This window comes from Taudactylus pleione, unplaced genomic scaffold (genome assembly GCF_031769625.1).
Source record: "Taudactylus pleione unplaced genomic scaffold, aTauple2 ptg000655l, whole genome shotgun sequence".
NCBI lineage: Eukaryota > Metazoa > Chordata > Amphibia > Anura > Myobatrachidae > Taudactylus > Taudactylus pleione.
Window position 1 is genome coordinate 501,410 of NW_028285057.1, and position 13,368 is coordinate 514,777.

Consider the following 13,368-nt stretch of genomic DNA (forward strand, 5'->3'; position numbering starts at 1 on the left):
CCTCCCCACACTACATTACAATACTACATCACTGCACTACCTCCCCACACTACATCACTGCACTACCTCCCCACACTACATTACAATACTACATCACTGCACTACCTCCCCACACTACATCACTGCACCTCCTCCCCACTCTACATCACTGCACCACCTCCCCACACTACATCACTGCACTACCTCCCCACACTACTTCACTGCACCACCTCCCCAGACTACATCACTATACTACAGCACTGCACTATCTCCAAAATTCTACAATACTGCACTACCTCTCCACACATTATCACTACACTACCGCCCCACACCACATCACTACACAAAATGCACATTTTGTGCAGCTTGCAGAGTTGGGTGCATATTAAGATAGCTCTAGCGCTCCAAGGGTAGTATATGCGCCTGTTTTACGGCAGTAGACGCGGCTTCACAGTGTTAGTAGTAAGTGCTAAAGTTACAACAGCGCACAATTCATACACAATATAGTGCATTAATGAAGTATCATATACATAAACAGTCTGACTGTGCCTGGGCAGTGTTATTAATGGATACTAAATTGCATTTACCATATTCAATACAATTAAAAATACAGATGCAAATACAAAACAAAAATATTACTTAAGGTTAATTAATATGAACATTCACTGTCTTTCCCCTTTAAAAAAAAATGATTTGTTTTCTTTCCTCCTGTGGATTAATTCAGACCTTGTGAACCTGCAGTATTCCATAATCAGAAAGTGGTCAGACCAGTTTGTTGTACTCTAAAACCAACAGCGGGGGGGAATCGCATGTTACATTTGAAGACTGGTTGTAAGGAAAAAGGGTTACTAGACAGCTGTTGCTAAGTATAATACAGGTCACGAGTACAGACTGAAACAGAGCAAACTCAGTGCACCATCTGGCGTCACTAATGAGTCACCAGTCAGGAGTCAGGAGTGGATGCAGATGTCTATGGGCTAATGTCTTCCAGTGTCTCATATATAAAAAATATAGCTAAAAAGATGAATCGTCATGTACAGAATCTGAGAGTTCTTCCTTTGATGATCTGCTGTATGATATTTTAGGTGCTGTTGCTGTCTATGGAAATATTACAAACTACCTGCCCGACACTCTTTACTGAATCACTTTCTTCTCCCATCAACTCTGATTTCCCACCAGTGCTGGGAAGGGCTTACTCTGCCACCCTGTCTCTGGAGTGTTATGTCGCATTTGGGCTCAGAAGATCTTCCACAGATGGTTTCGAAGTCGGGGTGCTAGGTTGGAGAAAGAACCGGAGGTGAGGGGCCTGGATGTAGGTCTTCCTCATCCACGAATACCGGATGTTGGCTAGACCTGACTAAAGGCGCGGAGTCTAACCTACTGGGAGGTGACCCCTCCAATCGGGATATGGGTTTAAGCTGCACCCAGCAGGCAGGTCGTGTTCCTTTGGTCAGGTATCCGGTACAAGTGGGAAACGGAAGAACATAAACACATGGAAAGCACATGAGAATGGTACAAGGAGTCAATACTTGGGTGACGTACTGTACTGAGTACACACACAGTTGATCCAGACGCAGGCCTGGTACAGGAGAATGGCCCTAGGAGTCAGTACAGACGCATAGCTAGTACAGGAGAATTGTAGGAGTAGTCAGTACTCGGTTGATGTACTGAGTAAACACACTGTTTTATAACACATGGAACAATTCACTACAAGATAGGAGTGTGGAACCTGGAATGCTGCAACAGCAAGTAATCAATGGAACTAGCAAAGTTGTTCCGGCAACTTCCTGTTGCCTGGAACCCGACTAAATACCCTAAGGTAGCGATCAATTGGAAGATGGTGTCAGCTGACAGCAACCAATTCTATCATTGGGTAAAAGGCTAATCAGATGATGTAAACTGTCATGGCTGCATCCATGGCGGTAACCGCAGGAGCCAAATCATGGAGCAACACATGGATATCCTAGAAGACCCCAGGAATAATCCTCAGCGCGTCACTCGCCTCTGCCTGACTACACGGGAGGTCAGGAGAAGGCGGCACTCAGGTGAGTAACGGCCGATCCTAGGCCACAACCTGACAGTACCCTTTAAGGGTGGATTCCAGACACCTAAAAGGCTTATAAGAATTTTTTTTTTATGAAAGGTTCGAATAAGCTGTGGAGCATAGACATCAGACGCCTTGATCCATGCCCGTTCTTCAGGTTCGTACCCCTTCCAATCAATCAGATATTGAAGATGATTCAACCGATGTCGAGAGTCAAGGATTTTCTCTATTTCAAATTCAACTCCCAATTGAGTATGAACTTGGTGCAGACCGCTGGAATTGGTTAAGAATTAATGGTCATAGTAGAGAAATACAGGTGGTCTTGCTCATGTTGAAATGCGTTGGTTAGCGATCACCCGGTTGAAACGCGTCAGTCAGCGGGACTCTTAACCTATGGACTATCCTTTATGATCACCAGAACTTCCCACAAAGGTACTACTTTCTCATTGACTTATCTGGAGGTTTTTTGAGCATAAGACCATTTTGTATGTACCTTTGTATTGAGGAAGCCTGGAACCATAGATTTGTTTTTGGAAACCATTGACCGGCAGCTGTAGCGGCCCATGTGGTGTGTGCAACTGCCGCATCACCTCTTTGCCGGGGTCTGTACCTGGTTCCTCCTGACCAGTTACTCTAAACCAGGATTGCAAGATGTTTTCCTAAGGCACCATGGTCTGCTTGAACCCTGCTTGTTGAACCCTGTGGCTCATTCAGTGTGAGGTGACCTGTCACACTGAACGAACCACAGAAGTCAGTGGCTGTGATAGAAGATAATGTACAAAGATACACAGTTTCCAAGCCATCCATAAAAAAAACCCTTTATTGAAGGATCACAAGTAAGATGTCCTCGAGACCAAGTTGGAGATCACACACTACAGATTATTATTATTATTATTATTATCCTTTATTTATATGGCGCCACAAGGGTTCCGCAGCGCCTTACATAGTACATAAACATAGTGCACAAACATAGTACATAGACATAGTATATAGACAGTTGAGCAGAACAAGAAAACAGTGTCATACAGTTTAAGACAATGCAATACAAGTACATGGTATATAAACACTGCTGCAACAGAAGCAGGATGGCAAAAGTCACGGGTTAGGTGCTTTTGAGTATAGAGCAGATAATATAAGTAAAGAAAGGATAAGCACAAGAGGAAAGAGGGCCCTGCTCATGAGAGCTTACATTCTAGAGGGGATGGGCAAACAGACAGGGGTGACACGGATGGGGTAGACAGTGAGCATGGGACAGAGGGTTAGGATGACAGATGGGTGGATTCCTATTTTACAGTATGTGTGGAAGTCATTTGAATTAAGATTTATGCCACTGACATTCTACTTTAAGAGGCAGTTTTTGTAGGTGTCTGTGGAAAGCCATGGCTGTTATATCAGTTTACGTGAAGTCTGACGGGTAGCTGAAGCCACTTCATGAAGGGCTATTTAGAGAGTTTGGTTAACGTATAAACCAGCAGTCTCAGGTAAATGTAGAAATTGGTAAAAATAGTTATTGTAAAGAGATGTTCAGATGTAAAATAATAAGTTGTGATCAAGTGTGAATTCTATAAGGCACATTTATTGATTTGGAGGGTGATGGGAGACATGTGAGGTTTGCAGGATATTTATTCCATAGTATATCCGCTGTCCGTGTGTGGGGCCTGGATTTGGTGATATGTCACCAGATAATAAAAGCAGAAGAATGGAGAAGTAGATATAGTTGTAGGTGTGTAAAAAATGTATATAGTGACACAATGAGGCTGTAATAGTCAATTTTTGATGAAAAGAAATCTCATTAGTTTTTAGACTCAATAGGGGGGCAGTGTGCCCAGAGAGGGGAGATGCAGGGAGAGTTAGGGATGTTATATCCTTAGAGAAACTACAAAGGAGGGAGTTGAAAAAAAGAAATGTGTAGTACATGGTGAGTTTTAGGTTTGTTTTTTTTAGACAAATTTTAAAGTAATGGTATCTTAATCTGAAATTACCTTAGATGTTGGTCAATGTTTGTTCAACTGTTTGATTAACTGTTATGTAATCACACTTTGTGCATTTAACACTTGGTGTTTTTAACCCCAGCTGCAAACAGCCCCAGCTGCCCCTAGACTGAATATAAGGAGTGGTAACCCTTGATTAAGACAGGCTACAACTGACTCAATTGGCTTGCTGATCAAAGGAAATAACTTGCTCTGAGTTGGAGCAAAATCAGACACATGTAGAGATGTATCAATCCTTGGAGAGAGATAAAGTGGAGAAATTGCCCAAAGCAATCAGCTTCCAACTGTCATTTCAAATACCGTACTGGATAAATGACAGAGAGAAGCTGATTGGTTACTTTTGAGCACCTCCAGTTTATCTCTCTCCAAGGCTTGATACAATCTCCCCCACAATCTGCACAGGTACCACAATCCACGTAGTGCATCAGGGTGGCGGTAGAACCGTGTAACGGGGGATGCTATTCAGCAGCAGGTACTGACAATCTTGTCAGAACTTATGGAAAGATTAACAGTGTATATCAAAATCTTAAACAAAAACTATACGTTCTGCAAGAAAGCTGAAGCTGGGGTGGAAATTGCCATTTTAACGGGATTCTGAAAAACAATCCACAAGGACAGCAGTGGGGAGGGCACAAACTTGCTGCCCATAGCCGTACCACAACTAAGCTTCAGCAATTATGCCAGGAAGAAAGAACCAATACTGGGCCTGATTCAGCAAGGATTGCAGTTGCTAATACGCACGCAATCGGCCGATTGTTGCATTCTGCGCATGCGTATGCATCACAGTGCACATGCGCAAACCGGTCACTGTGATCGGGACTGCGAACGTAGTGACTATGCAGACCCATCGCAGAGTGATTGACAGGAAGTGCCATTTGTGGGTGGTGAGGGGGGGTGATTGACGAAACGCATGCATGCCAGTGCGTTTCAACGTCATTGCAAGGGCGTGCATAAATTAGCCACGCAGCCTGAGGCCTGATAGCGTTGGATGAAGTTAGCAATTTCTGAGTAAGGTCAGAGCTTGTGCAAGTGTGTGTGAGGCTGTGATGGTACTCTATGGTACCGATGGTTTCGCAGTCTTGCTAAACACTACGGATGTGTGTAAGGTAAAGTGGGTGTCCTTGTGTAGTGCTGCGCTGGCACAGCGATCGCAATATATTAGCATACTATCGCAGTTGAGGTTATGATGGTTTTTTTTCTTACTTTACAGTCTACTATTAAGCTTTTTCTTTTTGTGGGGAAGGGGGATAAATACTTTTTTTGAAAACAGTGTAATCTCACGTGCTGTAATCTCCAGTCTGTTCTCACTATCTGCGTGGAGACAGCCAATAAATTAACTTATTGGTTGTCTCTGTCATTGTACATCTAGACTTGCCACAAGTCCTTACCTGCATCCTACTGATATTATTAAACTACACATAATATGTAAAATGTCTATATAGTAGGGTTGCTGACCTCTTATTTTCAATGTATGATCCACACTCAGGGACGGACTGGGGCTGGTAGTACCTGTGCTTGCATGCCCGCAAAAGGGGCGTGACCTTGCCTCACAGGGGCATGCTGCGAGTCACGGGGCCCGCCCCCATCTTTCAGTATCCAGGGGGCAGAGCTGCTCGGCCGGGGCTTGAGGCCGGACCGGCCCATCTGGCCATCGGCCCTCCTGGCATTTGCCAGATGGGCAGCCCGGCCCTGCCCACACTTGTTTTTTTTGTTTTTTTTACAATACTTCAGTACATATTGGTGCCCATCAGAAAATCTTAATAATATTGTCTGGAAAAAAAGATTTTCTACCCTAATTAATCTTCCTCTTCAGTGGGGGAACTAGGGAATGGGCAGCACAGGTGCAGCAACAACTATCATTGGCCACCCCAGTCCCCAGCCTCACTCCGTCACAAAGAAATGCGATGCTGACTCTGTTCTATAATTACTCATCTCTTTGTCCATCCCTATGATACCCTTTTTTGGATTTTATTATGGATTGTCTCGGGGTGTAGCTCTACCTACAATGGGCTTGAGTGCCCAGTGATTGCTGCTCTGTGAGCTCTTCTAATTCCCTGAACTGCCGCAACCAAAAGAAGCTGGAGACAATAGTCACATAAGTGGAGGTGTTTGCAAATGCAGCGGCTATCACTGAGCACTCAGGCCCTGTGACCTATTGGAACTTTCATTGGCTATTATTATTATTATTATTATTATTATCACCTTTTACTTACAGAGCGTTACTGGCGTCTGCAACACTGAATAATAACAAGCAAACAGTATACAATATAGGATAACTATAAAACAATGATACAACAAATGTCAGGGGGCAGGGAGAAGTACATCTTCAATCACAGATATTCTTGGGTTCTGTGTTTATTTCAGCTATAAAATTAATGTTTATTCATCACGACATGAGAAGAAAAGGAAATAAAAATGCAATAAGCGCCATTTACCTCCTCTTTCCTGTACGACGGGCTCAGGAAATTCTTATATCTCTTCCTCAGGTACTGTCCCAGTTCATACTGTTGTCTAATGCCCACCTAGTGACAAGACAGATAGATTATTTGGAGAATTTACAAATAAAATAGTGTCTGCTTGTGAATGCACAGACAGACAGCAGTGTTCCTAATCATCACAGTATGGCCCCCTAACTTCAGTGTGGTCCGCATTACCAGTTACAAGTTAGTTAAGTATGGTGATCCTCATAGACGTATTTTGTTTCATTAGCTCCTATGCATCGTACTGTGGAGCCCAAAAGTAGGCATAGCCTGTTATCAAGTTTATACACATGTAACAGACAAGCACAATAGATGCCATTTGTGACAAAACACACCTCAAAGCAATTGTTATTTCACCTCACCTTTCACCAGGACTATGAAGGTAGGAATAGGTTAATCTGCACTGGTGGGGATGGTGGAAGGTAGGGGCGGGGGAAAGGGCAGCAGCCCAGGGATGGGGTAGTTTTGTCTGGTGCTGATAAAGTGGTGTGCAGGTATTATGTAGTGATTACGTGAATGAAGACTGGAACAATTTGTACAGGGTGAACAGATGTTTAATAGCAGACACAGTGCTCGAGGATATTGGGGGCCCAAAACTATACTCCAAACCGTGTGATGATCCTGGTGAGTTCAAGGGGGTATGTTCCAACCCTACGTATGCTGATGGTGATAAAGTCAATCATGTGATTAGCTGGTGGGCTTGCGGCTAACACAGTTCAGTACAGTCCAGTGCTAGAGGTGGCGTCCCGCTTAGACTTGGTCACTTACTGGTAAGTGTGGTGGCTGAGGGAGTTAGTTGCTGGTGCCTCGTCGCTGCAGTGCGCTGGTGTGAGACCGGGGACACTGTAATGTGTGCTCGTTCAGTCCTGGCACCTGTAGTGGGATCACGTGAAGCTGTGTTCCACAGGCTGTGATAATCTGGATGTTGGCCGGGATGGGCTGGCTGTGTCTTGATGCTGATAGCAGTGCTGGCGGGGGTGTTGTTTGGCGCTGGCTACGTCTTGTTGCGCTGGCCACTGTGACGATGATGGTGTTACTGGTGCGGGTGTTATTCACCATTGTGGGTACCTCCGGGTGTTCTGGTGACGGGCTGGGAGTTTGCTGTTGCAGCAATCCAGTTGCCCTGCACTACCAGTCCTGGGAGAAACCTTGTGGGATGCTGGTGACAGGCAGGGAGCGTGATGACACAGCGTGCCTAACTTCCAGCCCCCAGGTCTTGCGTCCTCTGCTTCAGATGGTGATAAGCTTTATTCCAACTCAGAGTTAGTGTGCCGTATTATGGAGGGTGAGCGTAGGTGATGTGCCTGTTCGTGTCTGGTCCAACGCATTTCAGCACTGAGTGCCTTTGTCAAGGATGTCCAGGTGTTGGTGTGGGGTGTTTAAATTACTTCCAGATGTGCGGTGATTGGTGGAGATGTGTCCGCCCTTAGAGATCATGTGTCGAATGGTTAATTGCTCTAATGAGAGGCTTCGGTTGCTAGGTGACGTGTAAGTGTGTAAGTTGATGATGACAAAATCTGTCCCTAGTATGTAGTGCTGAATTCAGCGGGTTCTGGCTGCAGATCTAGTTAATGGGTATTAATACATCGGTATGAGATGATAGGTAGATAGGTAGAGAAGGCTGATAATACAATGTAGTAATGCTGAGGGCTGGGTGATTGTAATCGTCCGGGGTAATGATGAGGGTGTTGAGGACTGTGTTCCTCTGTGTTAGAGATCGTGTGTGGGTAATTCTTGAGGGAAAAAACAATTTCTTAAGGTGGGAGTGGGGGGGTTGTGACCAGGGTTTTTTTTTTGTAGGGTGATGATGTTTGAGGGGGGGGGAATATTAATAGGTAAAAGGAGGAGGTGGGTTGAATGGGGGATGTGAGTTGCTGAAGTTCAGGCGGCTGTGTGTGGCATGCGAGGCCTCCATAGGAATGAGCTGCAATCCAGGAACAAACGCCATCTGAAGATGGCGTAAGTTCCCGCAGTCAAACTCCGAAAGTATATTATTTTTGGAGTTTGATGAATTTAGGTACCCATACTAGTGTATGGGGGTGGCGGGCCACAATGGGGCTGAAAAGTAAGCAGGAGATATCTGTGATAGCTCCTGCGTTACCTTTATAATGAATAGCCCTGACACTTACTTTACACAAAAGTAGATGAAACTGTTTATTTTCATTTGCTATTGTAGAAAGTAAGTGATGATGAATAGACCCTGTGACGATTAATCGCAAGAATAATCACCAGAAATAATATTTTGTGAACTATGAAGTCCTTTAATTGAACTGTGTGTGTCTAGAAGGGCTGAGGTATTACCCCACCTCTTTTGAAGATAGGCATTCAAGAAAGAGGGGTTGATAATGATCTATGGGCCTGATTCAGAGCCGGACGCAAATGGCCGATCGTACGTTCGGCGTACGTGCCGAAATATGTAAATTAAGTGCTCGCACGTAATTTCGAACGCACCTAAAATTCCACCCCAAAGACTACTGACCCCTCCTCTACCTAACGAGCGAGCCAAATAGCGAGCGTACATCCCCAATGTGGCTTGCAGGGAACGCACGCACAAGTACAAACCGGAAGTGGGCCTGTCAGATTCCGATTACCTGCTCGTTTATTCTGCCTACCTCCCTCAATCGTATCATGCCAATCAATATCTCAATTAGTTTAATTGCTCTTCACATGTTTTTTTTTTGACATGCAAAAAACTTTACTCTTGTCCGTGTTTGTGTTTACCCGCAGAATACGTACGGTTTAAACATTAGCTTTCATTTGTCAAAATACATGTTTGAGCCAATTATCCATTTGTTTTCTGTGTTTTTAACCACGCATATTTTACTCGGTTCATTTCTTTATTTAAATTAGCTTACGCATGTCAATGCATCAAGCCTATCATAACTCTCAATATATTTTTGGCCCTGTCGAACACATGACTCATACACTAACCAATAGAATGGTTCCTGTTAATTTCCCAAATACATTAGCCAATCAAAATTATTTTCTGGTCTTTATTAAAACTGTTTTATTAAAAATACACCATTGCCATCATGAGAGCCTCTGCATTCACCAAGCGCGAGCTCCTGGTATTAACCGAGGTGATGGACAGGCGGATCACCAGCCAGCCTCCCCCCATCACCAATCGTGAAAAGCGTTCCGCATATGCGGAGGTACGTGGACGCCTGCGTTCCTTCGGCTCACGCCGCCAGATCGGCCAGCTGGAGCGCAGGTGGTCCGACCTTCAACGGCGGACGCCCCGCTTGCTGGCATGCTTTCGCATGCGGATAGCGGAAAGTAAGTTTTTTTACTTTGGTTTTCATGTTTATCTTTGTGGCCCTAACTGCGTGTGCATGTTTTCTTGTATGGCCTGTTTATTCTTTGTACTCATATCTGCATGTGCATGTTTTCTTGTATGGCCTGTTTATTCTTTGTACTCATATCTGCATGTGCATGTTTTCTTGTATGGCCTGTTTATTCTTTGTACTCATATCTGCATGTTCATGTTTTCTTTTTTTTGGGTTCAACAATTAGCGTTTAACAAGGTGATGTTCTAAACTAACCTAAATTTGTTTTCCATCATTTAGGGGCAGAGCGAAGACTACAGAGTCATCGCCGTCAAAGACGGCGCTCTCGTCCCCTCTCCCCAACCCCCAGCCAAACCTCCTCTACCCAAAATACCCAAAATTCCCCCTCCTCCCCAGCCTGCCCAGACCCTGTCGCCCATCCCTCTGTGCTACTTCCCCTCCATCCCAATTCCCCCTCCCCTCAAACCACCACTCTCTTGACCACCCCATCGCCGGAATCGGTGATCACCCCTCCCACCTCCTTGGGAAATTTGTCCACCTCCGAGGAGGACGAGGGAGTTGTTTCGGGGCCAGCCGTCATTCATAACGGTATGTTTCCCTTTTATCCTTTTTTGTTGTTGAAAATGTGTTGATCTAATCCTTTGTCTGTGCCTTTTCCTTTTTTTCGTTTGCCTCAAGTTTTGTTATATATCTGTTTGTATTTACATTTCACTGCTGATTTCCCCATACACATATCCCACATGGCAAAACAGTCAAACTTGTCTGTCTGGCTTTTTAAAAAAAAATTTTATGGTTTTTTGTTTGTCCATTTTTTTGGGCTTCTGGGTTTTGTTTAAAATGTGCTTTTTGTCACACTATTGTCACTTTTTGATAATTCTCTTTTGCTTGTGTTTTTTTGGAGATTCTTAAATTACGGATTCATTGTAGTAAGCACCACAATTTTCTAAGCCACAGAGGACCAGAGGCGTTTGGCGGACCTAGCCGGGTGCGTCCAAGTTATGCGGGGGCACGTGATCGGCCTGCTGGTGGTCCTGGATCGTATGGCAGGGATCCTGCGTCCCTAATTTTTTTATTTTATCCGCAAATTATTTTTCATAATTAAAAAGTTAAATTTTGAGTTCAGTCTCATTCCTTGTCTCCAAATCTTAGATTGTTTAAACTTACATAAGTAGACTCTTGCAGCAAGTATTTGCAACTAATGTCACTAAGATTGTGTTTTGTTGATTTTTAGAAAACAGGCACATGAAACAGCTAACACTAACAGTCGGTTTGGCGAGATTTTTGTTTTATCTTTTGTCACTTTAAAAATTTAACATGTTCCAATTTTGGGGGAAACCTGCTTAGGCCGAGATTCCAAAGCATACTGATTCTACATAATACCTTTTGGTGTTGGTTTGGACCCACAAAGCATAGTTAAATAATGTGCAAATTGCGACATTACAGGATAAACCCTTAAGCAAATTTAACGTGGGTGAACCTGCTTACACTTGCTTGTAATGTACAAGAAAATTTTAGGAATTACAAAAGCAAAAAATGTATTCAACACATAAACAAAAAACAAAAGTGTTGGCTCACAAACAATACACACAGTGATAACAAAAGGTAAAAACAAGCAAACACCATTAGAAAAATTTAAAGAAAAATCAAGAACTGGTTGACGAATGAGCATGCCAACATGATTCCACAAATGTTGCGTTTCAAAATTGGGTCCAGAATATATATCCAATGTGTCCCCATGAAGTTATTTTTGGGTAGCAGGAAGTAGTCATCGTTTCAGTCCAAAAGATTATGAAATAAAACACAAGATGGGAAATAATAAACCAATTAATTTGATGGTCTCAAAAAATCCTTACCACATTGTGTCAAAGAACTTCTTTTGTGCCAATAATTACTTAAAATATCTGGCCACCACATCATCGCGTATGGCCCCCCCACATACTGACCTCCAACCAACCTCGGGGGGGCCATCCTCAGGCAAGGCATCCTCTGGCTGCATTGGGACACCACTCCTTATGGCGATGTTGTGAAATATCCCACACAGGACCACAATTTTCGAAACCATATCCGGCAAATACATGAGTTCGCCACCAGAGTGGTGGAGGCATCTGAATCGGCCTTTTAAAAGGCCGATACAGCGCTCCACCACTTGCCTGGTGGCTGTAAGTGCGGAATTAAAATTACTTTGTGGCCCTGGTGTGGGAGCCAAATAAGGAGTGAGCAGCCAGGGCGTGCAAGGGTAGCCACTGTCTCCTGTGAAAAATAAGTGACAACATCAGGAACACTGTGTATCAAGCTTAGCATTGGTATGTACTAAAGGTCTCCACTTACCCAGAAGCCACGCATCACCAGCTTGTAGGTTGTCTAATTTTTGCCATATCCCTGATTGCCGGATGACGAATGAGTCATGTGCACTCCCGGGTAATTTTGCATTCAGGGACAGGATCTGGAGGGAGGCATCACATACCACCATTACATTCAGTGAGTGATAGTGTTTGCGGTTCCTAAAAATGGCTTCCAGCCGTGCTGGAGGCTGAAGTGGTATGTGAGTACCATCCACAACCCCTATGATGTGTGGGAAGCCAGCTATTTGGTAAAAATTGGCCTTGGCCACACTAAGGGCACCCATATCCAAAGGCATTTTAATAAAATGATGGAGGTGCTTGAAAAGGGCCTCCATCACTGCCCTCAGGATCCTGGAAAAGGAGGATTGGGATATTCCCGCAACTATTCCCACCGTGGTTTGAAAGGATCCTGAGGCACAGAAATGTAACACCGCCATAAATTGCATAAGTGGTGGTATTGCTGTTGGACTGTCAATTTGCCGCTCAAGATCACTCTCTATTAATGAGAGAGTGGCTATGATGATTTGGGGCGGAAGACGGTAGCGTCTTAACACCTCATCATCGGGCATTCCAAAAAGGGTGACACGTGTTCGATATATCTGGGGCCTTGCACGCCTACGATGCCTACACCTGGGACGAGATTGAGGTTGGTCGGCTTCCGGGAGCATGGCCACAACAATCCGACCAAGATCAACCTGAAATGGCAAGAATTGAATGTAAGGTTTGTTTGCCCCCCAAAAAAACGAAAAATACTTATCTTTACGATACAATCCAATGATGCTTACATGCCGGGGTATTGTCATGATTTACAAAGCCTAAAAAAAAAAAAAGCCGAACAAGGTAAAAATGTTGGGTGGCCATTTTGGATTCTTAATTTGGTAAAAGACTAAACATAAAAGGGGATAAACACACATTTCTCCAAATAGCAAACCGACAGTGCGCAGACTTCCACAATTTGGGGCCCAAAAAACAACCAAGATTGCTAACGGTAAATATCACCCAATTTAACTACAGAAAATAAGAAGACAAAAATGCGCTAATTAGTTCGCAATTGCAATACAGAAAATAAGCAGACAAAAATGCGCTAATTAGTTCGCAATTTAACTACAGAAAATAAGCAGACAAAAATGCGCTAATTAGTTCGCAATTTAACTACAGAAAATAAGCAGACAAAAATGCGCTAATTAGTTCACAATTTAACTACAGAAAATAAGCAGACAAAAATGTGCTAATTAGTTCGCAATT

General features: G+C 43.8%; 1 protein-coding gene and 1 long non-coding RNA gene across 3 annotated transcripts in view; one reads left to right on the forward strand and one right to left on the reverse strand.

Annotated features, from left to right (window-relative positions):
- LOC148478426 (testicular acid phosphatase homolog) overlaps nucleotides 1-13,368 on the reverse strand; it is a 71,813-nt gene that overhangs the window by 29,759 nt on the left and 28,686 nt on the right. The window contains exons 1-2 of one of the 2 annotated variants that reach the window (XM_088455420.1): nucleotides 12,110-12,240; nucleotides 6,450-6,536 (exon numbers count right to left, since the gene is read on the reverse strand). In XM_088455420.1, the coding sequence (XP_088311546.1) occupies nucleotides 6,450-6,536; nucleotides 12,110-12,124 (102 nt within the window). In that variant the 5' untranslated portion in view covers nucleotides 12,125-12,240. Of the gene's footprint in view, nucleotides 1-6,449; nucleotides 6,537-12,109; nucleotides 12,241-13,368 lie in introns of those variants that run through there. The other variant, XM_088455419.1, reaches the window with a different exon arrangement.
- LOC148478427 (uncharacterized) lies at nucleotides 10,011-10,898 on the forward strand. Its single transcript, XR_015872392.1, has 2 exons — nucleotides 10,011-10,369; nucleotides 10,683-10,898. It is a non-coding gene; the product is annotated as an uncharacterized LOC148478427 (long non-coding RNA).